This window comes from Salvelinus sp. IW2-2015, linkage group LG21, assembly GCF_002910315.2.
Source record: "Salvelinus sp. IW2-2015 linkage group LG21, ASM291031v2, whole genome shotgun sequence".
Lineage (NCBI taxonomy): Eukaryota > Metazoa > Chordata > Actinopteri > Salmoniformes > Salmonidae > Salvelinus > Salvelinus sp. IW2-2015.
In genome coordinates this window covers 5398424-5423315 of record NC_036861.1, presented here as the reverse complement: position 1 = coordinate 5423315, position 24892 = coordinate 5398424, and the positions used below count along the sequence as shown (strand labels likewise).

The 24892-nt window shown below is 42.8% G+C and overlaps 1 protein-coding gene across 1 annotated transcript; it reads right to left on the bottom strand.

Annotated features, from left to right (window-relative positions):
- Nucleotides 1-932: 932 nt before the first annotated feature.
- LOC111982400 (dispanin subfamily A member 2b-like) lies at nt 933-2140 on the bottom strand. Its single transcript, XM_024013969.2, has 2 exons — nt 1700-2140; nt 933-1289 (listed from the first exon to the last, which is right to left on the bottom strand). The coding sequence occupies exons 1-2, from the start codon at nt 1925-1927 to the stop codon at nt 1134-1136; spliced, it is 384 nt and encodes a 127-aa protein (XP_023869737.1). The 5' UTR covers nt 1928-2140; the 3' UTR covers nt 933-1133.
- Nucleotides 2141-24892: the final 22752 nt, after the last annotated feature.

Below are 24892 nucleotides of genomic sequence, written 5' to 3'. Positions count from 1 at the left end.
GCAACGTCATCAGCACCCCTCCCACAAATCTCCAGAAAACTTGTGTTTTGGGACCAAGAGGCACGTTTTCATTATAACGTTGGAAGAAATACGTTCCTGGCATGTGAGGAACGTGTTTGCTAGCCTCATAAATGCTAGCCAGCTAGAGTTATGCCAACCGGTATACAATCCCTTTAGCGTTGCTTGCTGGCAAGCTACAGAGGTTAGATGGCTAGTTAGCTGCAGTAGCTAGCTACTGTCATCAGTGTTAAGATATTTAGCCTATTCCACCATTAGTAGAATGCATACTGTCCTTTGAATATAGTGCGGGAAAATGGAATCTGGACACGGTAGACACACTAAGTTGGTTGCTGATCATTTGTATAATTTATATTTGTGCCTGATATTTGTCATTTGTACTTGGAATATGTTCAAACCAACTGGGAACACGGAAGCTGAACTTGGAACTCGGAAATCTCTGACCTCTGACTTCAGTGCCTTTAAGAAAACTGTGAACTCGAACAAAAACGAGCTCCCCGATTGTGAAAAAATATTTTTGAACGGTCATCCAACTTGGAAGCAATTCAAGACTACTGTGACACAGCCAAACAGCAATTCCGGGTGACATAGCTTGTCTCTGGGGACCAGGCCTTTTTACATTGCTGGAAATTCCAATTTTATATCAACATCTGTTTACAATTTGTATCAGAGTAATAAGTCAAAAATACCTAATTCCGTTCCCTTTTGGGGTTGATTAAGTTGTTCAACATACTCTAATTTTTACATGTTTATATCACACAAGCACAAGTAATTTTAGCAACCTTAAACATTGTTGGAGAGCGACAACAAAGTAGAAAGACAAGCCATGTCCCATTAAGTGAGTGTATGTCTATGAGATGAGTTAAACAGGAACGTTAACAACCATTAACAGCTATAAAGACTCAAATGGAATGCATTTACAAAACATTTACATTTATTGATAAAAAATACATTTGAATACAACTTAAACAGAATCATCTTGCATCTCTAAAACACAAAACTAAAGAAGTGTGTGTGTGTGTGTAAGAGAAATGTATCAGGACACAATCCTAAAGGTGTGTCATCTGGAAAGACTCCAAATGAACACTTTTTACAAAAGCAAAGACTGGGACTACTCAGTGTGCAACTTGGTAGATGATGATACCATAGGTGATGAAGAGGAAGAGCAGCCCGAGGATTGCCAGGGTCAGGGTCACAGTATTAAAGCAGCGTGCAGTGTTCCCGTGTTTTCTTGCTCCCTCCAAGTCTCCAACCATCTTCCTATCCCTGGACTGGAAGACAAAATGTAGAATAATTTATATAATAGAATCATTCATGTGTTGCTGATTGTGTTTATGTAGCGATGCATATTAGTTAACAACATGCACACATGACATTTCACACTAATGGGATAATCTCAGTAATGTATTACCCTCTTAGTGGTTTAATACTCCTTATTAAAACACTTATTTTGGGGTAAAGATCTATAGAGCCTATAGATGAAGTATAGGCTACACATTTTTATAACAGTGTGATAACAAGAGAGCGAAACGCAAATGTAGATAATTGTTATGCTGTCTTCCTTCCATAGTTCAAAGTTGGTCGCCTATATAACAACTTGCTCAACTTCAAAATCCATACAATACAAGCACCAACACCAGACATTGCTATAAAAAGCTATATAAGGAGAAATCCAACTCACCTTTATGGAGAAATACACCGCTAACATTCCGAGACAGAATGGGTTGCCGTACACGAGGCTGCAAAGTGACCAGATAATGTGATCCCTGGGCTGAGGTACAACGGGCTGTGGCTGTCCCAAGACGACGGTATGTTGGAACTTGGGTGCTCCGTGAGGGTCTTCTAGACGCATGTACTTATTTCCTTTCATTGGGACAAACTCTGGCTGGTACGGTGGTGGTTGATCCATGGCAAGCGAATATAGCTACTTATTTAGCCTCGTGTTAAAAAAAGTATCAAAGCTTCTAGTGCAAACGAGAAAGAGAGACCCAAAGAGACGTTTATTTTGTGAGGTGAGGTGGAGGGTTTATAAGAGGAGAGGAGTGGTGAAGGATGGCGTCATTAGCACTGTTTCCAGTAAATGTGTGTGTTTTGATTTCTGGAGGCCCTCCCCCCTCTCTTGCACAACAGCAGCATTGTCCAATGTTTTGATCTGCTTTTGGGAGTGTCTACCCAAAGATATTTGACTGGACTTCCTGTCACTGCCATATTTGGTCATGAGAAAACGTTATAAACGGATGCTTGTGACGTGTCTGGGTTACCACTTCTGTCTGTAGTATACCAGTCTGTCTATCCTGCCCTCTAACTGGTTAGAATGTCTGCCCAGTTTCACCGAGTTCCATCTACTCACACTACCCGCGATTAGACTTCCTCTCACCAACATATGTTCTAAACGGATGCTTCTGCTGTACAGCCCCTGTGACGTGTCAGGGTTACCACTTCTGTCTGTGGTACAGTGCATTCGAAAAGTATTCAGACCCCTTGACTTTTTTGTTGTTGTTATGTTACAGCCTTATTCTAAAATTGATTACATAACAAAATTGCTTCATCAATCTACACACAATACCCCATAATGACAAAGCGAAAACAGTGTTTTAGATATGTTTGCAAATGTATACAAATTTAAAAAACTGAAATACCTCATTTACATAAGTATTCAGACCCTTTGCTATGAGACTCGAAATTGAGATCAGGTGCAACCTTTTTCCATTGACCATTCTGAGATGCTTCTACAAGTTGATTGGAGAACACCTGTGGTAAAATCAATTGATTAGACATGATTTAGACATGCATGAACTAAGTGACTGATAGTTGGTGTTCAGCAGTCATAAAATAATGCCTTATTTACTTTGAAATCACTACTTAAATAGTGATTATGTCAGACAACATTGGCAGCAGCTCTACAGAGATGAGATGACTTGTAATGAAATAATAAAGTAATAAAATAAAACAAATATTTAAAGTCATGTTAATTAATACAGTTGAAGTCGGAAGTTTACATACACCTTAGCCAAATACATTTAAACTCAGTTTTTCACAATTCCTGACATTTAATCCTAGTAACAATTCCCTGTTTTAGGTCAGTTAGGATCACCACTTTATTTTAAGAATGTGAAACGTCAGATTAACAGTAGAGAGAATGATTTTTTTCAGCTTTTATTTCTTTCATCACATTCCCAGTGGGTCAGAAGTTTACATACACTCAATTAGTATTTGGTAGCATTGTCTTTAAATTGTTTAACTTGGGTCAAACATTTCGGGTAGCCTTCCACAAGCTTCCCACAATAAATTGGGTGAATTCTGGCCCATTCCTCCTGACAGAGCTGGTGTAACCGAGTCAGGTTTGTAGGCCTCCTTGCTCGCACACGCTTTTTCAGTTCTGCCCACAAATGTTCTATACGATTGATTGCCACTCCAATACCTTGACTTTGTTGTTCTTAAGCCATTTTGCCACAACTTTGGAAGTATGCTTAGGGTCATTGTCCATTTGGAAGACCCATTTGCGACCAAGCTTTAACTTCCTGACTGATGTCTTGAGATGTTGCTTCATTATATCCAAATAATTTTCCTGCCTCATGATGCCATCTATTTTGTGAAGTGCACCAGTCCCTCCTGCAGCAAAGCACCCCCATAACATGATGCTGTCAAACCCGTGCTTCACGGTTGGGATGGTGTTCTTCGGATTGCAAGCCTCCCCCTTTTTCCTCCAAACATACCAGTGGTCAATATGGCCAAACAGTTCTATTTTTGTTTCATCAGACCAGAGGACATTTCTCCAAAAAGTACGATCTTTGTGCAGTTGCAAACCGTAGTGGGTTTTTTTTTATGGCGGTTTTGGAGCAGTGGCTTCTTCCTTGCTGAGCGGCCTTTCAGATTATGTCGATATAGGACTCCTTTTACTGTGGATATAGATCATTTTGTACCCGTTTCCTCCAGCATCTTCACAAGGTCCTTTGCTGTTGTTCTGGGATTGATTTGCAATTTTTGCACCAAAGTACGTTCATCTCTAGGAGACAGAACGCGTCTCGTTCCTGAGCGGTATCACGGCTGCGTGGTCCCATGGTGTTTATACTTGTGTACTATTGTTTGTACAGATGAACGTGGTACCTTCAGGCATTTGGAAATTGTTCCCAAGGATGAACCAGACTTGTGGAGGTCTACACATTCTTTTCTGAGGTCTTGGCTGATTTCTTTTGATTTTCCCATGATGTCAAGCAAAGACGCACTGAGTTTGAAGGTAGGCCTTGAAATACATCCACAGGTATACCTCCAATTGACTCAAATTATGTCAATTAGCCTATCAGAAGCTTCTAAAGCCTTGACATAATTTTCTGGAATTTTCCAAGCTGTTTAAAGGCACAGTAATGTAAACTTCTGACCCACTGGAATTGTGATACAGTGAATTATAAGTGAAATAATCTGTTTGTAAACAATTGTTGTAAAGATTACTTGTGTCATGCACAAAGTAGATGTCTTAACCGACTTGCCAAAACTATAGTTTGTTAACAAGAAATTTGTGGAGTGGTTGAAAAACGAGTTTTAATGACTCCAACCTAAGTGTATGTAAACTTGTGACTTCAGTAGTAATGGGCAGACACTACCATCATGGGACTTCTATTGTTTTATTCTGTGTTACAGCATTTAACGCACATAATGCATAGTGCATTTAATGTAAAAATATGTATAATTTGTAATAAAAAAACATGACTATTTTTGAATAATTTAACAGACACCACAACGACCTTAGAAAGCACTAATCACTCAGCACTAATACCAGTCTGTCTATCCTGCCCTCTATCTACCATTCATAGTGACAATAGTGGTAAGTGGATCATTTGTCCAGTTTTGCAATAGTCTAACTAGCAATCACAGGGTAAAATGGGGTAAGATGCCACCCCCCCCCCAAGATCAATGTCTAATTGCTGACACAAAATAGCAAAGGTGGATGATGGCGATGCTTAGGGTAACAAACTATAAAGGTAAATAAATGGCCACAGTCAACAGATGTTATTTAATCAAATACATTTTTTGGGGCATTTTCCCAGCTACCCTGGGAGCTTCATAAAACTGTAAAACCAGTCTATGCTTGCCAACTGCCTTTCTTTATTGAATGTGTTTTGGATTCCCATCCTCTCCACTAGGTCAAAGGCAAGTTTTCACATCACATGATGTAAGTCCAAAAAGGGCTGTTTACATTTTTGGGATATGACTCACAAGGTCACATTTGAAAGAGCTAGTGAAGACTGGTAACCCACCCAAATGGCTGTGGCCTGGGGTTTTTGCCTACTTGTCTTGGTGGCGCCTCAGGGTTTTGGGTGGTACATTAAAAGCATGGGCATCTATCTTAATGCCCTGCCCATTTTCAATAGCATTCAGGGCACAAATCAAATGAAATCAAATTTTATTTGTCACATACACATGGTTAGCAGATGTTAATGCGAGTGTAGCAAAATGCTTGTGCTTCTAGTTCCGACAATGCAGTAATAACCAACGAGTAATCTAACCTAACAATTCCACAACTACTACCTTATACACACACAAGTGTAAAGGGATAAAGAATATGTACATAAAGATATATGAATGAGTGATGGTACAGAACGGCATAGGCAAGATGCAGTAGATGGTATAGAGTACAGTATATACATTTGAGATGAGTAATGTAGGGTATATAAACATAAAGTGGCATAGATTAAAGTGGCTAGTGATACATGTATTACATAAAGATGGCAAGATGCAGTAGATGATATAGAGTACAGTATATACATATACATATGAGATGAGTAATGTAGGGTATGTAAACATTATATTAAGTGGCATTGTTTAAAGTGGCTAGTGATACATTTTTACATACATTTCCATCAATTCCCATTATTAAAGTGGCTAGAGTTGAGTCGGTATGTTGGCAGCAGCCACTAAATGTTAGTGGTGGCTGTTTAACAGTCTGATGGCCTTTAGATAGAAGCTGTTTTGGATTCCAGACTGCACAACGAAGCGCATCTTCGCAACTCTCATCTGAAAATATGCTAGTGTAACCGGGTCTGCACCGGTACATTTCTGCGTTGTGTTCTGGTAAGGTGTAGGTGTAAGATAAGCCACTTGACACAATTCAGCCAGTTGTCTTTCTTTTAAGTACTGCATGGAATGGATACAAATACAAAAATACTGCTGCAGTCTGGAATCCATACAAGTATATTTGCCTCTCCTCATCACGCTCTGAGCAAACGCCGTAGTAAGAGTATAAACAAAAAATACATTGTACAAAATGTACATGTTCATATTTTCAAGACTCATTACATTTTCTAAATGTTGTACACCAATAATTTGCTAATAAGTGCAAAATATTTCATAGAGTGTACTATTGTACCATTATACCTGAAGCATACCAATGGAGCAACAACGCCATTTTTTGACATGCCCGGGCAAGTAACAAAATGAACGACAGCTAACTAGGCATATTGAACATGAAATACAAAATCGTTACATTTCACAACATACCTGCATGGAATGGATACAAACACAAGGCAAAGGTTACTGCTGCAGTCTGGACTCCATACAAGTACACTGCTCAAAAAAATAAAGGGAACACTTAAACAACACAATGTAACTCCAAGTCAATCACACTTCTGTGAAATCAAACTGTCCACTTAGGAAGCAACACTGATTGACAATAAATTTCACATGCTGTTGTGCAAATGGAATAGACAACAGGTGGAAATTATAGGCAATTAGCAAGACACCCCCAATAAAGGAGTGGTTCTGCAGGTGGTGACCACAGACCACTTCTCAGTTCCTATGCTTCCTGGCTGATGTTTTGGTCACTTTTGAATGCTGGTGTGTTTCACTCTAGTGGTAGCATGAGACGGAGTCTACAACCCACACAAGTGGCTCAGGTAGTGCAAGCTCATCCAGGATGGCACATCAACGCGAGCTGTGGCAAGAAGGTTTGCTGTGTCTGTCAGCGTAGTGTCCAGAGCATGGAGGCGCTACCAGGAGACAGGCCAGTACAATCAGGAGACGTGGAGGAGGCCGTAGGAGGGCAACAACCAGCAGCAGGACCGCTACCTCCGCCTTTGGTGCAAGAAGGAGCAGGAGGAAGCACTGCCAGAAGCCCTGCAAAATGACCTTCAGCAGGCCACAAATGTGCATGTGTCTGCTCAAACGGTCAGAAACAGACTCCATGAGGGTGGTATGAGGGCCCGACGTCCACAGGTGGGGGTTGTGCTTACAGCCCAACACCGTGCAGGACGTTTGGCATTTGCCAGAGAACACCAAGATTGGCAAATTCGCCACTGCGCCCCTGTGCTCTTCGCAGATGAAAGCAGGTTCACACTGAGCACATGTGACAGACGTGACAGTCTGGACGCCGTGGAGAACATTCTGCTGCCTGCAACATCCTCCAGCATGACCGGTTTGGGGTGGGTCGTCATGGTGTGGGGTGGCATTTCTTTGGGGGACCGCACAGCCCTCCATGGGCTCGCCAGAGGTAGCCTGACTGCCATTAGGTACGAGATGAGATCCTCAGACCCCTTGTGAGACCATATGCTGGTGGCGGTTGGCCCTGGGTTCCTCCTAATGCAAGACAATGCTAGACCTCATGTGGCTGGGTGTGTCAGCAGTTCCTGCAAGAGGAAGGCATTGATGCTATGGACTGGCCCGCCCGTTCCCCAGACCTGAATCCAATTGAGCACATCTGGGACATCATATCTCGCTCCATCCACCAACCCACGTTGCACCAACAGACTGTCCAGGAGTTAGCGGATGCTTTAGTCCAGGTCTGGGAGGAGATTCCTCAGGAGACCATCCGCCACCTCATCAGGAGCATGCCCAGGCGTTGTAGGGAGGTCATAACAACGTGGAGGCCACATACACTACTGAGCCTCATTTTGACTTGTTTTAAGGACATTACATCAAAGTTGGATCAGCCTGTAGTGTGTTTTCCACTTTAATTTTGAGTGTGACTCCAAATCCAGACCTCCATGGGTTGATAAATTTGATTTCCATTGATAATTTTGTGTGATTTTTTTGTCAGCAATTCAATTATGTAAAGAAAAAATATTTAATAAGAATGTTCATTCATTCAGATCTAGGATGTGTTATTTTAGTGTTCCCTTTATTTTTTGAGCAGTGTATATTTGCCTGATGAAAGACAAAAGACAGTGCAGAAAACCCATGAGATTTTTTTTTAAAACTCACTGTCTGCACCTGAAATAGACCCTCTCCGCCACAAAGCTAACGATAGTTGAGCTAGCCTTGCAAAGTTGACCTCGAACATTATCCCCATACACATGAATATATATTCCTATAAACAGTAATGCAACACTAAATCAGTGACGATATAACTTTTGCTGTCTTTTCTTGTGAATTTGTGAACATGTGCATTCAAAAGACCGGAGCATACGTAACACCTAACTCTCCTCATCACGCTCTGAGCAAACTGAGGAGTAAGAGCATGCAGTGTTGCCAACTCCTCAGTAAGGAAAGTAGCTATTGGCTGTTCTAAAAGTCGCTAGAAGTCGCTAAATGACGTCATCACATAATTAGCATAATTGTTCATAACGTCGTGGGAGAGACAAAATGTGAGTAAAAAACACCCACATTTTTTAAAACTTGTATTTTATTTTCTAAACACCCTAAAAAATGAAGAATGGCGGCTTGAACAGACGCTTTTTTACCGAGCTCCGTACCAAACTTCAGAAAGATTGTGAAAAAAAATTAAGTTTACAGTCATTACTATTTTTATTTGTTCAAGATATAAGACCTTTCCTGTTACTGGAATAATAATTGGAACATTTATTTCGCAACTTTTGCAAAGTCGTGACAAGAAAGAAAGGAAGAAGTTAGCCGTTCTATTGCTAATCAACAAGAGAGAAACGTGCGTATAGACAACTGCCATTCTACGCTTGCCCTATGGATAATATCATGCTTTCGAATGCTGTTGAAGATGACGAATTCCCTCTTTACCGGTTACTCCGTGCAAACCTCCACCCTCCAAAAAACCCAACATGAACTCTGACATCGTGGCTACCCTCTCCTTACTCATCACTCAGGTCTGACGCCATTGAGAAAATGGTTGGCGCGAACACCATGGTTATCGAAGGCTTGAAAAAGACTGGAGTTTGCATGTGGTGAAATCAAGGATGTGAAAACGAGAGTGGCAAAGTTGAAAGAAGTGTGGAAAATGTGGAAAAGAATAACAATGTCTACCTTTGACGTCTCACTGATCTGGAACAAAACACAAGAAGATGGACCTGAGACGCTACGGCTTGCCAGAGGTGGAGAATGAAGATGTGCGAGGAGAGGCCATCCACATCTGCCAAGAAGTAATGCCTGCAGAGAAGAAAAGTTGGTGATGCCACTCGACGTTGTGCATCGCCTCGGCAAGAAGCAAAACGATTCAAGACCAAGGGGTATCATCATCCTCTTCACTGCCAGATTCTACAGGGATGCTGTCTGGAAAGCTGCTAGGAAGGACGCCTTCCTTCAGAGCCATGGTATGCGTTTCGCTGAGCATCTCAGCCCGGAGGACATAGAAGAAGGAACAAGTTGTGGCCAACGATCAAGATAGCACGAAATGAGGGAAAGGTTGCTTACTTCGTCGGAGGATGAGGCTTCATCAACGGTTCATTTACATTTACATTTACATTTAAGTCATTTAGCAGACGCTCTTATCCAGAGCGACTTACAAATTGGTGCATTCACCTTATGATATCCAGTGGACAACACTTTACAATAGTGCATCTAATCTTTTAAGGGGGGGGTTAGAAGGATTACTTTATCCTATCCTAGGTATTCCTTAAAGAGGTGGGGTTTCAGGTGTCTCGGAAGGTGGTGATTGACTCCGCTGACCTGGCGTCGTGAGGGAGTTTGTTCCACCATTGGGGTGCCAGAGCAGCGAACAGTTTTGACTGGGCTGAGCGGGAACTGTACGTCCTCAGAGGTAGGGAGGCGAGCAGGCCAGGGTGGATGAACGCAGTGCCCTTGTTTGGGTGTAGGGCCTGATCAGAGCCTGAAGGTACGGAGGTGCCGTTCCCTCACAGCTCCGTAGGCAAGCACCATGGTCTTGTAACGGATGCGAGCTTCAACTGGAAGCCAGTGGAGAGAGCGGAGGAGCGGGGTGACGTGAGAGAACTTGGGAAAGTTGAACACCAGACGGGCTGCGGCGTTCTGGATGAGTTGTAGGGGTTTAATGGCCAGGCAGGGAGCCAGCCAACAGCGAGTTGCAGTAATCCAGACGGGAGATGACAAGTGCCTGGATTAGGACCTGCGCCGCTTCCTGCGGTGAGGTTCAGAAATCCATATCTCTCCCTAAATCTCACCAGAAGGAACAGGTGAGGGTTTCAGGCATGGTATTCTCATTTTCCTTATGTTGTTTACCAAACAAGCATCAGTGACTATTTTCAGGAATACTCCAGGTACTTCAATTTATAGTTGTTCTTGTATGACCAGAATACCTATTTTGTTTACAAACTTACGAAGAAGATTGAAAGCTGTATTTATTTTATGTATACAGTTTACTAAGATACTGTTTTAAAGGGCATACAGGTCTGCTCTGACTTTACACGGTTATTGTTCCATTTAGTTATTAATACTTATTTCCAAAAAAAGATCTTAGGAACGTATATATGTAAAACATTTTTTATTCAATTATTTTATGATCAGTTTTCATATGCACTTAAAATAGTAGGGACCCTTTTATTTAAATTATTATTTTTTATTTTATTTCTCAGAATAGTTCCTGATTACACTAAAGAGGGTTTTTAGTTTCTCTTACTACAAGAACCCTTGGTTTGGTCTTGAACATAATTTTCAGTTGAGTTGAATTTCAAAACCAAGATGGCGTAGCAGTGAAGACGTGTTTTTGTTCGTCCTCTCGTGTACTTTGTATTTTTCTTCTTTTTTGTATATATTTCAATTTTATTTTCACTCTTTTCCATTTTAATTACATTATACCTTCCGGTAACCTGCCTCACCGAATGTGATACGGAATCGCTATTATTTTTAATTTTAGAACACATTCTAGAACCACCAGAAGCTAACAAGCTAATTAGCTACAAGCTATTTAGGCATTGTTAGCCAATGCTAGCGGCTTTTACCTTCTGCACAGATACCAGCCCTGTTTTTAGCCTGGATAATAACATTTTTTAGCCTGGATAATACTCGCCAATCTACCAGTATTGGACTGTCTCTCCACTACAACGCCGGTTTCCTGTTTTCTGCCGTATTCCCCGGACCACTACTTCTGATCTTCACAGCTAGCTAGTGGCTAACGCCCCTGTCACGAAGCTAGCACCAGTTAGCCGTGAGCCAGGCGCATCTCCCGGCTAGCAAACTAAATTCTACAATACCTCTTTCGCCTTCTGGCTTGGATCCTCTGTCGACACGGCGCCCCTCAGCACCACCACGACTGGTCTGCCGACGAATACTCCACCCGCTGTGCCTTCAACCGGCCTCCGTCAGAGCAGACTGTAGCCCCGGGCTACTAACTTTAAACGCTGTGTGGCGACTACTCCGCGGCTTCCCTGTTCCATCTACTGCTGCACCCTGGACACTATGATCACTTGGCTACATAGCTGATGCCTGCTGGACTGTCCATTAATCACGGTACTCCATTCTGTTTATAATTCTTTTTTTCTTTTTTTATCTGTCGGCCCCAGCCGCGAACTCAGGCTCTGGGTGTAGTTAATCCGATACCTCTCTGCATAGTCATCGCCATTTACCTGCTGTCGTTGTGTTAGCTGATTAGCTGATTAGCTGCTGTTGTCTCACCTGTTGTCTTAGCTAGCTCTCCCAATCAATACCTGCGATTACTTTATGCCTCACTGTATGTCTCTCTCAATTGTCAATATGCCTGTATACTGTTGTTCAGGTTAGTTATCATTGTTTTAGTTTACAATGGAGCCCCTAGTTCCACTCTTCATACCTCTGACACCTCCTTTGTCCAACCTCCCATACATGCGGTGACCTCACTCATTATAACCAGCATGTCCAGAGATACAATCTCTCTTATCATCACCCGGTGCCTGGGCCTACCTCCGCTGTACCCGCACCCCACCATACCCCTGTCTGCACATTATGCCCTGAATCTATTCTACCACACCCAGAAATCTGCTCCTTTTATTTTTTGGCCCCAACGCTCTAGGCGACCAGTATTGATAGCCTTTAGCCACACCCTCATCCTACTCCTCCTCTGTTCCTCGGGTGATGTGGAGGTAAACCCAGGCCCTGCATGTCCCCAGGCACCCTCATTTGTTGACTTCTGTGATCGAAAAAGCCTTGGTTTCATGCATGTCAACATCAGAAGCCTCCTCCCTAAGTTTGCCTTACTCACCGCTTTAGCACACTCTGCCAACCCTGATGTCCTTGCCGTGTCCGAATCCTGGCTTAGGAAGGCCACCAAAAATTCTGAGATTTCCATACCCAACTATAAATTTTCCCTCAAGATAAGAATTGCCAAAGGGAGGAGTTGCAATCTACTGCAGAGATAGCCTGCAAAGTAATGGCATACTTCCAGGTCCATTCCCAAACAGTTTGAACTTCTAATTTTTTTTTTTATCTCTCCAGAAATACAGTGGGGAGAACAAGTATTTGATACACTGCCGATTTTGCAGGTTTCCTACTTACAAAGCATGTAGAGTCTGTCATTTTTATCATAGGTACACTTCAACTGTGAGAGACGGAATCTAAAACAAAAATTCCATGTTACAAATCTATTGTCATAGTTCAGTAAATATAATAAACTTATATTGCAATTTTTGCAAGCATAGAGTACTTTGTTCAATAAGTCCTACTTTCATCCCCACATGTGTATAAATAGGTTCTTTCCGGCCATGCGCAACTCGCCAAGAGCTGTGTAGTGTGTACTTTATGACATAGAACCTCACCGTCGGTTAATCTTCTACTCTGTAAAAAAGAGTGGTGAACCTACTGGTTAAAAGACTATGCCCCCTTATGTTTGAAATACCTCATTCATCCCTAGTTAGATAGGAAGCTACACTATCTCACAACACTTCACAACTACAAGTCCCAAGACAGATTTCAACCTCGCCACAAGCCCTCTAAACGACTCTAGAGAGACTGTGTATCAACGATAGGATAGATAAAAGTTGCGTATGAGACTGCAACAAAGCTTTTGGACACATATTGTGTTGAAAGCCAGTATAGACTTCAACTAGTAGCATGTGTTTTGTACTAAGAAGGAAAGACATTAGCTAACAACTCTGGCGCCAATTATTAGAAAATGAAGAAGTTCAAGATGACGGTCAATCACCTCTATCACGTTGATGCTGTCCAATTTGACATAGAGTGCGTTTCAGGCGCTTGGAAGAGCCCGTTAGTCAATGACTTCTCCTCAAATAGCGTCGAAAGTTGAAGGGGGTCACGACTTTCGAAAGAAATCCTAATCACTTTGGCAGGTGAAAATGCGACTATGGGTCATATGAACACTGAGTTGAATAATTGTAACGAGTGACCACAGTCTCAAGATAAAGAAGCGCGATATCTCAGAGCAAAACACCACGCCGTCTAGATAAAAATCCTGCAAGCTGAACACTCCCCAAAACGCACGTTCCCCTCGTCCTCCACTTTCTCAGAGCCATGCAGTTTGCAATGCCCGTGCCAACTGAAAACGTCTATCTCGACATCTGGGGATTCGAGCAGGTGAGAAGAAATCTTGCGACCATAGGACAAGTTACATGGGCTGAGTGAGAACCAAAAATAGAGCTTTTTTGTCATAACAAGCTCTACATCGTCTGAGAGTGTCGGAAAGTGAAACGATTACACATGTATGGAGTTGACTCCATTAAAAAGACTCGATTTTGCCACCCTCTACCCTCCCCAAATTTATTAGCGCTTTAACGAGAAGTGTGGAAACAACGATTCTTATTCTTGGTGTGGCAAATGGTCTTCGGTGCAATAAGACAGGAGCTGCATACACTGTGCACCCGGTTGGTGGATGAGAGAGAGAGCGAAGACGCCGAATTTTTTTCTCAACAAGTGCTAGCATGAGCACGCAACACCTCCTTTCCACCTCTCTATCACTATTAATTATCTATCAGATCAAAGTGTGCCCAGAAAGTGGGTCAGACACGTTTGTATGCGATGACATTCTTACACCAGCTGACAGGACTCGTGCTCCCTTATACAACACGAACACCTTGGAACTCTCTCGAAACTAATATGTGAGCTCTCGCTACAGAGTGTGCACATGGTTCACGTGAAGAGCTTCCCAGACCTCGTCTCTCAAGATCCTCACTGACAATCATTTCGCGCTCAAATATCTAGAATACGTTTTGTGTACTGTGGGGAGACTTGTATTATACAGGTCCGCCTACACTTTTTCAAACTCAGCTGCCAGCACAGCCCGAATACTCCTGAAGAGCTTGTTGAGACAGAGCTGGACTAGGGAGAGTAGTCGATGCCGAGAAATCAAATCACGTGCATTCCCTAGGACCTGTTTAGAATTTTGTGTTGTGTCTTATTCTCTCTAGTCAAGCACCTTACATACGGCACAATCCGTTGTTACAGATCCTCCTGTAATTTGCAAACACAAGGTTCGAGCATATTCAATATCAAGTTCTGCCCTGATAGTGATTCACAACTCGATTACTTACTAGTCCCATTGCTAATTAACGCAAATTAATACTTAAAATCATTACCAATGTAATTTCTGAGATATTTTATAGTTATGTTCCCGTCCTCTATAGACTACCATAGACACGCTTACTATGATGGACCAGTACAGGACCATACCGCCTACTCAAGCTTATGTAAGTAGGAAAAACCGGTCCTCTACTAATCGGCAGTGATATCCATAGTCTACTTCCTCACGCGCCAGCGTGATCTCTCCACTGATGAACGTACTTTTGCGCTCTGCCGTAACACAGAACCCCTCCAACTCATACAGTCCCCTAGGCCCACTGACAGCACAATATTGGACGCGTTAGATGAAGTGATCAATCGCTGCACGACACATGTCCAATCTAGAGCTACAGAGGTTTGTTCGCTAGTGACCTAAACTAGGATATAGTCTCTATTCCACACACGCTCCTGGCCTAAGCTCTGACGATATTCTAAGGCTCCATGATATTGTCTCGCACTCAATCCTCACTCAAATCGATAACAGTCAGACTACGCCCCACAGTGACAAGCCCATTAGACCTCCGTACATGACTCCGAGCACCCCGCCATTTAAAAGCACCAGATATTCCTGACCAACTTGCGCGCTTTCCAATCTAGCCACCCTATTGCTGTCGATCATTAGCTCATACTTTTGATCATGCAAGGTCATCTTTCTCCTCATTGGCTGAGCGCTACGTCTGAGTCCGAAGACAAGATCTAAATAGAACTATGACCACCCCTTCATTCCCGGTGTCTATAGGCCCTCTCCTAAAATGACCACTTCCTGACTGGTAGGTCATGGAGTGCGTCTTTGTCTAATTGAAGCGTGGGACACAATAGAGATTCGCTGAGGGCTGAATAGACCTCCATCCCAGTCAGTGTGAAGTGCATAGAGTTGCAAGGTTCAATACTCACAATTCAACTTCCTCACCATCGAGTAGGATGAAAAGCCACTACCCCGTTCAAGAAAGCAAAACTACAAAGATATAAGCCTGGTCCACTCCAGATCTAGGCCCCGACCGTGGGCACACAAAACATCCAGCTATCATGTGCTGGCGGCTCAGGTGCCTTCGCATGGCGTCCTGCGGGACCGTACTGATGCAACTGTTCGGGAATCAGGAAAACCGCTCGAGCACATTCCGAGCAGTACTAAGAGTAAGCAGATGGAATGCGCTAGATGCATGGATTCAAGCCGAAGAAAGTCTATTGCTACTCAGTCGTGATTAATTACTATGATAACATGCCCCTAAACTACTACATAGACGACTCAGATCCGATGTCAGAACAGGAAGTCATAAACCAGCACCTCCCAGTCTCAGTTCGCACACAAGTGTTATACTTCCAAAATGGACTAACACGGTCACCACCATGTAACTCCCAGGCATAATGAACATTACAGGATACGTCTCAGTCTATATATCAAACGAGTGTGCCCTGCCTTCCACTGGCAGATCCAACCTCGAACCAACACTCCGCCCCCCCCCCCCCCCCTTAAAAGGACCCAACCCAAGTCGCACCCTCTCTCGCCCCCGCAAGGCTGATACGCGCATCCCACAAGACAGTCCCTCACAAACATTCTCTCAACTCGTATATAGACACAATAATTCTATGGTGACAGATCCTCGAAAGAAGTGAGTAGTGCGGTGGACAAAAACGTAGGACCCAATAGACATATAATCCAGCTAGCATTTTGGAGCACATCTAGACCCTTATTCTGAACGACTCCGCGCCATGTCGCACCCCACTGAGCCAGTGGCCTGTTTTCAACCTGGCTTGATTATTCTCATCTCATATTGCGTATCAGAGAGAATGGGCCAAAACCTCTCAACGCGCACTCTAGGGCGAAATCTGCCTTGTGGGAAGCTTGTCATCCCTCGCCTAGCGTTCAAACGGCGGGAGACACTCGTGACCTCGCGAGAAAAATATTAGTTACAGACTCTGATACTCCACATTTAAACCAACCTTGTCTTAATACTAAGGGCACCTGGCTAACACAGACATAAACTAGATTTGAGGAAGTAGAGTATATGTATACAACTTCCTGAACCACCACCTTCGGAGCGCACTACGCTGTAATTGTTCAAGCACAGAATAAAACCGCGTGAGAGATCCAATATTTCCGGTTTTCCTACTATATTATCCTCCATTTTTCTAACCGATTCTTACCTAATCGGAAGGAGTCGACCTCAATCGACTTACAATAACGATACTGATCTCTAGAAACACAGCGAGTATTGATATAAAAGTACTCTACTAGTCTAACTGAGCAGCCGTTCTTTTAATTGCTGCACCTAGTGCCAGCTCGTAGTCATTGACAATGTCTAATTTTACGCAACTTACTTAAGTCTATGTACAGCACGTTACCGCCAGTAGCCCTCCTCTTTCAACGTGTTTTTTCTTATGAATCATAGAAAACTGCTCCGTGCCAGTGCCTGACTGACAGTGATATCTATACTATACAAATTCCTTATGATCAACAGTAGTTCAGTTGGCAAATCGGAGCCTGTGCTTGTCTCAGAGTGCCCTATAGGCAGTCTCCTACTGTATACAGTGCAAGTTTAACTAACTTTTTATTCCAATAAAGTCCGCCTGGGTTACGGGATATTACTAGTGTCGCGGGCCCGACTTCCTATTTCTTTTCTTTGTATATATCAATGATTTGCCTGCGCGGCGATTCCCTTGATCCACCTGTACTAGACGATCACCATTCTGTATACTTCTGCCATGCCTCTGGGACATTGCCTCAGTTATCTCTGAGAACCATCCAAAACGCACTTCACATGGCCATAGATAAACTGCTCTTCCTCTCTCCGGCTTCTAACTCCTCTATAACCTGCATCCAGGTAAAACGCACTAAACAAGTCATGCTTTTTCAGAACCGCTTCTCTCTTGGGCTCTCGCACATCGGAAACCCTGAGCAATCTCTGTACACTATTACATTCGCAGAGCAGTCTTTAAGTCGACCAGTAGTATTGTGACCATTCAGAATTTAATGGATCAATAAGAGTTATCTGCGATAGCTTGTAATACTCTACCCAGAACTCATAAAATTAACATTAACCAATACACATTCACACATGACAGATACAAATGCTTACAAGGTGTGTTTTAAAGTACTAAATCGTTGGTCCACATGACATAGTCTAACTCTCATGCAGGAAATCCATGGTGTGCGTATTGCGTCAACGACAGGCCTCCTCACCTTCACGCCGCAAACTCAACCTAGTTAAAACGACTATCCTATCAGTCCTCCGTGACAGTATGCCGGCGGCCGATACTCGATCTCTGAGCAGAAGAGCGGCTTCCATCCCAGAGATCACATAGCCGTGAGTCAGCCAGAGTGATAAACAGTTAACATAGTGCCATCCGTTTGTTACTCTAAAACAACCCTATTACCACCCCCACTGCACCTGTATGCTCTAGTGCGGACTGACCCTCCGTACATATTCGTCGCCAGACCCACGGCTCCAGTCATCTATAAGTCCATGCTAGGTAAAGCTCCGCCTTATCTCAGTCCCTGGTGCCGCACCGATAACAACACCCACCCGCGTTCGTAAGCACGCCTGCCACGTCAATGAATATCTCACTGATCTGCCAAAAGGCAACGACTCTGCATTTGGCCGCCTTGTGGCCTTCCATTCCTCTGACTGCCTGTGACTGAATACCGAATTGCATAAAAGTCGCTAATGAGACTTTGTATTCCCTCACCCAACTTAACATTCTGCTATCTGGCAGCGCTAAACCATCGCCTTGCAGCTGTACATAGTCCATCTGTAAACAGCCCACCCAATTTACCTACCTCATCCCCATACTGTTTTTATTTATTTACTTTTCTGCTCTTTTGCACACCTGTATCTCTACTTGCACATGATCATCTGATAATTTATCACTCCAGTGTTAATCTGCTAAATTGTAATTATTCGCTCCTATGGCCTATTTATTGCCTACCTCATGCCTTTTGCACACAATGTATATAGACTCATTTTGTTTTTTTCCTACTGTGTTATTGACTTGTTTATTGTTTACTCCATGTGTAACTCTGTGTTGTTGTCTGTTCACACTGCTATGCTTTATCTTGGCCAGGTCGCAGTTGTAAAGGAGAACTTGTTCTCAACTAGCCTACCTGGTTAAATAAAAAATAAAAAGCCGGATAACGTCTAGCTCAAAGTTTATGGAATAAGCTATTTTCACTTTAAATTGACTTAAATGGTGCAGATCTCGGTTCCTTATCGTTTACGTTCACTGCTCCTACGTCTTTGACTCATCCTACTACAGTTTATACTTGTATATAATCTTTGTTGTTTTGTCTTTGTCATTAGTTTCTCTTAATGCTAGGGGGTTACGAAACAATGTGAAGCGCAAGACCTTATTTTTATTTGCTAAACAATTTAGAACAGATTTTTGCTTTCTTCAAGAGTCTCACTCAATTTCGCCTGATGCCAACTTCTGGAGGTCACAGTGGGGCAACGATATTTGGCTTTCCCATGGATCTGAACGCTCCGCTGGTGTCACTACAATGAAAAATACCTTTGGTGGTAATATTCTACACTCGGAATGTGACCCCTTTGGTCACTTGATTTGTCTTGTGATCAGTTACAATTACATTACGCTCATTACTGTAAACTTCTACAACACCAAACATGAGAATGATGAATTGCTTGAATCTATAGAGAAACATATACTTCATTGGTTATCTAAATTTCTCAATTCGTTATTATTGATAGGAGGGGACTTTAACATTACTATAGATAATTCAACTGATAGATGGCCCCCAGGTAGACCAACCAATAAGAATTTGGGTTTAATACGTTTTATGGAAAAGTTTGATCTTACTGATATATGGAGAGAGGTTTCTGGCCGACAGATCATTCACTTGGAGTAACAAAACAGGTTCCAGACAATCCAGAATAGATTTTTGCCTTATATCCAAATGTATTGATAGTGAGTGTGTTACTACAAATATCTGTACTACTCCCCTCACAGACCATAGGGCCATTTACATTGATATCAAAATATTTACCCGTGATACTAACCTTGGCAGAGCATCCTACTGGAAGCTAAATAGCTCATTATTAAATAATGATATAGTTAAATTTGAGGTTGCTCTCACACTTTTGGGAAAGGGCTTGTGAAGACTAATCTTATTGCAAGAACTGGGAGCTCTTTAAATTTGAAGTGGCCAAATACCTTAGAAAATATGGTAGTAATCTTGCTAAGACCAGAAGAGCTGAGGAGGAAAAGGTGATCGTTAAGATAACTTCCCTTTCTCAGAGGTCCCCAGCCGGCCTCTCGGGGGAGGAGAAGATGGAACTAATTGAGTTACAAAATAAACTGATCCATAAATTAAACATTGATGGTGTTATTACAGATGACCAAAAATGGATCGCTAAATATTGTAGCAATTTTTACAGAAAATTGTATAGCTCTACGTACGTACTGTCAGGAATCCACAGATATGTTTTTTAACTCACTGAATAATGTTCACTCTATCAGTGATAAAGAATCTAAACAGTGTGATGAACCCATCAAAGTTTAAGAGATTATAGAGTCTATCAAACATCTAAAGGACGAATAAATCCCCAGGTGTTGATGGAATTATATGAGAATTTTACAAATTATTTTCTGAACAAATAGCTCCCTTCCTATTTGAAGTCTTTTTAGAGAGTATTAAAAACAATGTTCTCCCTCCTACAATGAGTCAGGGGTTAATAACACTGATACCTAAGCCTAAAAAAGAAGTGCTGCTCATCGATAACTGGCGTCCAATTTGTCTTCTTAATAATGTTATGGTTGCATCAATTCAATCTGGTATCAGGATAAATATGACAATGAGTCACCGATTGTATGCTATGTATTTTTTATTAGCTAAGCAATAAGTGGTAAATGCAATTTTAGAGAAGAGATCCTAAAAAGAAGTGCTGCTCATCGATAACTGGCGTCCAATTTGTCTTCTTAATAATGTTATGGTTGCATCAATTCAATCTGGTATCAGGATAAATATGACAATGAGTCACCGATGTATGCTATGTATTTTTTTATAAGCTAAGCAATAAGTGGTAAATGCAATTTTTGTATATACGGGTTCACTGTAACACCACGCAGGGTAGAACAGAGAACTGACTTGTTCCTGACAAAGTTATTATTAGAGTTCTGTTTTACTATCCAGGTCTGTTTCCAAACAATTGAACCTATACCTTTAAAAATCCACCTCTCTAAAAACAAGTCTCTCACCGTTGCCGCCTGCTATAGACCACCCTCTCCCCCAGCTGTGCTCTGGACACCATATGTGAACTGATTGCCCCCCATCTATCTTCAGAGCTCGTGCTGCTAGGCGACCTAAATTGGAAACATGCTTAACACCCCAGCCATCCTACAACTAAGCTTGATGCCCTCAATCTCACACAAATTATCAATGAACCTACCAGGTACCACCCCAATTCCGTAAACACGGGTACCCTCATAGATATCATCCTAACCAACTTGCCCTCCAAATACACCTCTGCTGTTTTCAACCAAGATCTCAGCCTCATTGCCTGCATCCGTAATGGGTCAGCGGTCAAATGACCTCCACTCATCACTGTCAAACGCTCCCTGAAACACTTCAGCGAGCAGGCCTTTCTAATGACCTGGCCGAGGTATCCTGGAAGGATATTGATCTCATCCCGTCAGTAGAGGATGCCTGGATATTTTTTTAAAATGCCTTCCTCACCATCTTGAATAAGCATGCCCCATTCAAGAAATTTAGAACCAGGAACAGATATAGCCCTTGGTTCCTTCCTGACCTGACTGCCCTTAACCAACAGAAAAACATCCTATGGCGTTCTGCATTAGCATCGAACAGCCCCCGTGATATGCAACTTTTCAGGGAAGCTAGAAACCAATATACACAGGCGTTAGAAAAGCCAAGGCTTGCTTTTTCAAGCAGAAATTGCTTCCTGCAACACAAATTCAAAAAAGTTCTGGGACACTGTAAAGTCCATGGAGAATAAGAACACCTCCTCCCAGCTTCCAACTGCACTGAAGATAGGAAACACTGTCACACGACAAATCCACTATAATTAGAATTTCAATAAGCATTTTTCTACGGCTGGCCATGCTTACCACCTGGCTCCCTAACCCGGTCAACAGCACTGCCCTCCACTCTGCTACTCGCCCAAGTAGAGATGGATTCTCTGATCCATCTCTACGCAGACGACACTATTCTGTATACTTCTGGCCCTTCTTTTGACACTGTGTTAACAACCCTCCAGGCGAGCTTCAATGCCATACAACTCTCCTTCCGTGGCCTCCATTTGCTCTTAAATACAAGTAAAACTAAATGCATGCTCTTCAACCGATCGCTGCCTGCACCTGCCCGCCTGTCCAACATCACTACTCTGGACGGCTCTGACTTAGAATATGTGGCAACTACAAATACCTAGGTGTCTGGTTAGACTGTAAACTCTCCTTCCAGACTCACATCAAACATCTCCAATCCAAAGTTAAATCTAGAATTGGCTTCCTATTCCGCAACAAAGCATCCTTCACTCATGCTGCCAAACATACCCTTGTAAAACTGACCATCCTACCAATCCTCGACTTCGGTGATGTCATTTACAAAATAGCCTCCAAAACCATACTCAATAAATTGGATGCAGTCTATCACAGTGCCATCCGTTTTGTCACCCCCATATACTACCCACCACTGCGACCTGTACACTCTCGTTGGCTGGCCCTCGCTTCATACTCGTCGCCAAACCCACTGGCTCCAGGTCATCTACAAGACCCTGCTAGGTAAAGTCCCCCCTTATCTCAGCTCGCTGGTCACCATAGCAGCACCTACCTGTAGCACGCGCTCCAGCAGGTATATCTCTCTGGTCACCCCAAAACCAATTCTTTCTTTGGCCGCCTCTCCTTCCAGTTCTCTGCTGCCAATGACTGGAACGAACTACAAAAATCTCTGAAACTGGAAACACTTACTCCCTCACTAGCTTTAAGCACCAGCTGTCAGAGCAGCTCATAGATTACTGCACCTGTACATAGCCCATCTATAATTTAGCCCAAACGACTACCTCTTTACCTACTGTATTTATTTATTTATTTTGCTCCTTTGCACCCCATTTTTCTATCTCTACTTTTTCTATCTCTCTACTACTCTACTCTACTTTTTTTTTACTTGCTATATTGTATTTACTTCGCCACCATGGCCTTTTTATATTTTTATTTATTTATATACATATTTTGTTTGCCTTCAACTCCCTTATCTCACCTCACCTGCTCATATTGTATATAGACTTATTTTTCACTGTATTATTGACTGTATGTTTGTTTTACTCCATGTGTAACTATGTGTTGTTGTATGTGTCGAACTGCTTTGCTTTATCTTGGCCAGGTCGCAATTGTAAATGAGAACATGTTCTCAATTTGCCTACCTGGTTAAATAAAGGTGAAATAAAAATAAATAAATAAAAAATTATAATATACTCTGACAGAGGTAGTTCCTGCTTCCGAGCCGGCCTGTCACAGAGTAGAGATGGGCGTGGTTTAGACTCACCCAGCCTATCGTTGATTGTTGGCGCAGAGCTGGTCCCGGCCCCCGGGCGATCCAGTTGATAGATGTAACTTGCTGTGCAGAATATCTATGCGTGCATGCTCGATACCGTTATCTCGCACCTGGCTCCTGTTATCTAACAAAAAGACCGTTTGTTCTCGCAACATTACGTTCTGAATGTGCACGCCCAACTCATTGCACAGTTCCTGTCTTCATGTTATTCTGTATTTTTCCATCATGAGAAAGGCCCATGGGCCTGAAACTGTTAACAATGTTTCAAGTCAGCTATGTTGCATAACACATACATCACACAAGCCAAAAGCAGATAATATTCAATCACATACAGTGGGGAGAACAAGTATTTGATACACTGCCGATTTTGCAGGTTTTCCTACTTACAAAGCATGTAGAGGTCTGTAATTTTTATCATAGGTACACTTCAACTGTGAGAGACGGAATCTAAAACAAAAATCCTGAAAATCACATTGTATGATTTTTAAGTAATTAATTTGCATTTTATTGCATGACATAAGTATTTGATACATCAGAAAACAGAACTTAATATTTGGTACAGAAACCTTTGTTTGCAATTACAGAGATCATACGTTTCCTGTAGTTTCTGACCAGGTTTGCACACACTGCAGCAGGGATTTTGGCCCACTCCTCCATACAGACCTTCTCCAGATCCTTCAGGTTTCGGGGCTGTCGCTGGGCAATACGGACTTTCAGCTCCCTCCAAAGATTTTCTATTGGGTTCAGGTCTGGAGACTGGCTAGGCCACTCCAGGACCTTGAGATGCTTCTTACGGAGCCACTCCTTAGTTGCCCTGGCTGTGTGTTTCGGGTCGTTGTCATGCTGGAAGACCCAGCCACGACCCATCTTCAATGCTCTTACTGAGGGAAGGAGGTTGTTGGCCAAGATCTCGCGATACATTGCCCCATCCATCCTCCCCTCAATACGGTGCAGTCGTCCTGTCCCCTTTTCAGAAAAGTATCCCCAAAGAATGATGTTTCCACCTCCATGCTTCACGTTGGGATGGTGTTCTTGGGGTTGTACTCATCCTTCTTTTTCCTCCAAACACGGCGAGTGGAGTTCAGACCAAAAAGCTCTATTTTTGTCTCATCAGATCACATGACCTTCTCCCATTCCTCCTCTGGATCATCCAGATGGTCATTGGCAAACTTCAGACGGGCCTGGACATGCGCTGGCTTGAGCAGGGGGACCTTGCGTGCGCTGCAGGATTTTAATCCATGACGGCGTAGTGTGTTACTAATGGTTTCTTTGAGACTGTGGTCCCAGCTCTCTTCAGGTCATTGACCAGGTCCTGCCGTGTAGTTCTGGGCTGGTCCCTCACCTTCCTCATGATCATTGATGCCCCACGAGGTGAGATCTTGCAAGGAGCCCCAGACCGAGGGTGATTGACCGTCATCTTGAACTTCTTCCATTTTCTAATAATTGCGCCAACAGTTGTTGCCTTCTCACCAAGCTGCTTGCCTATTGTCCTGTAGCCCATCCCAGCCTTGTGCAGGTCTACAATTGTATCCCTGATGTCCTTACACAGCTCTCTGGTCTTGGCTATTGTGGAGAGGTTGGAGTCTGTTTGATTGAATGTGTGGACAGGTGTCTTTTATACAGGTAACGAGTTCAAACAAGTGCAGTTAATACAGGTAATGAGTGGAGAACAGGAGGGCTTCTTAAAGAAAAACTAACAGGTCTGTGAGAGCCGGA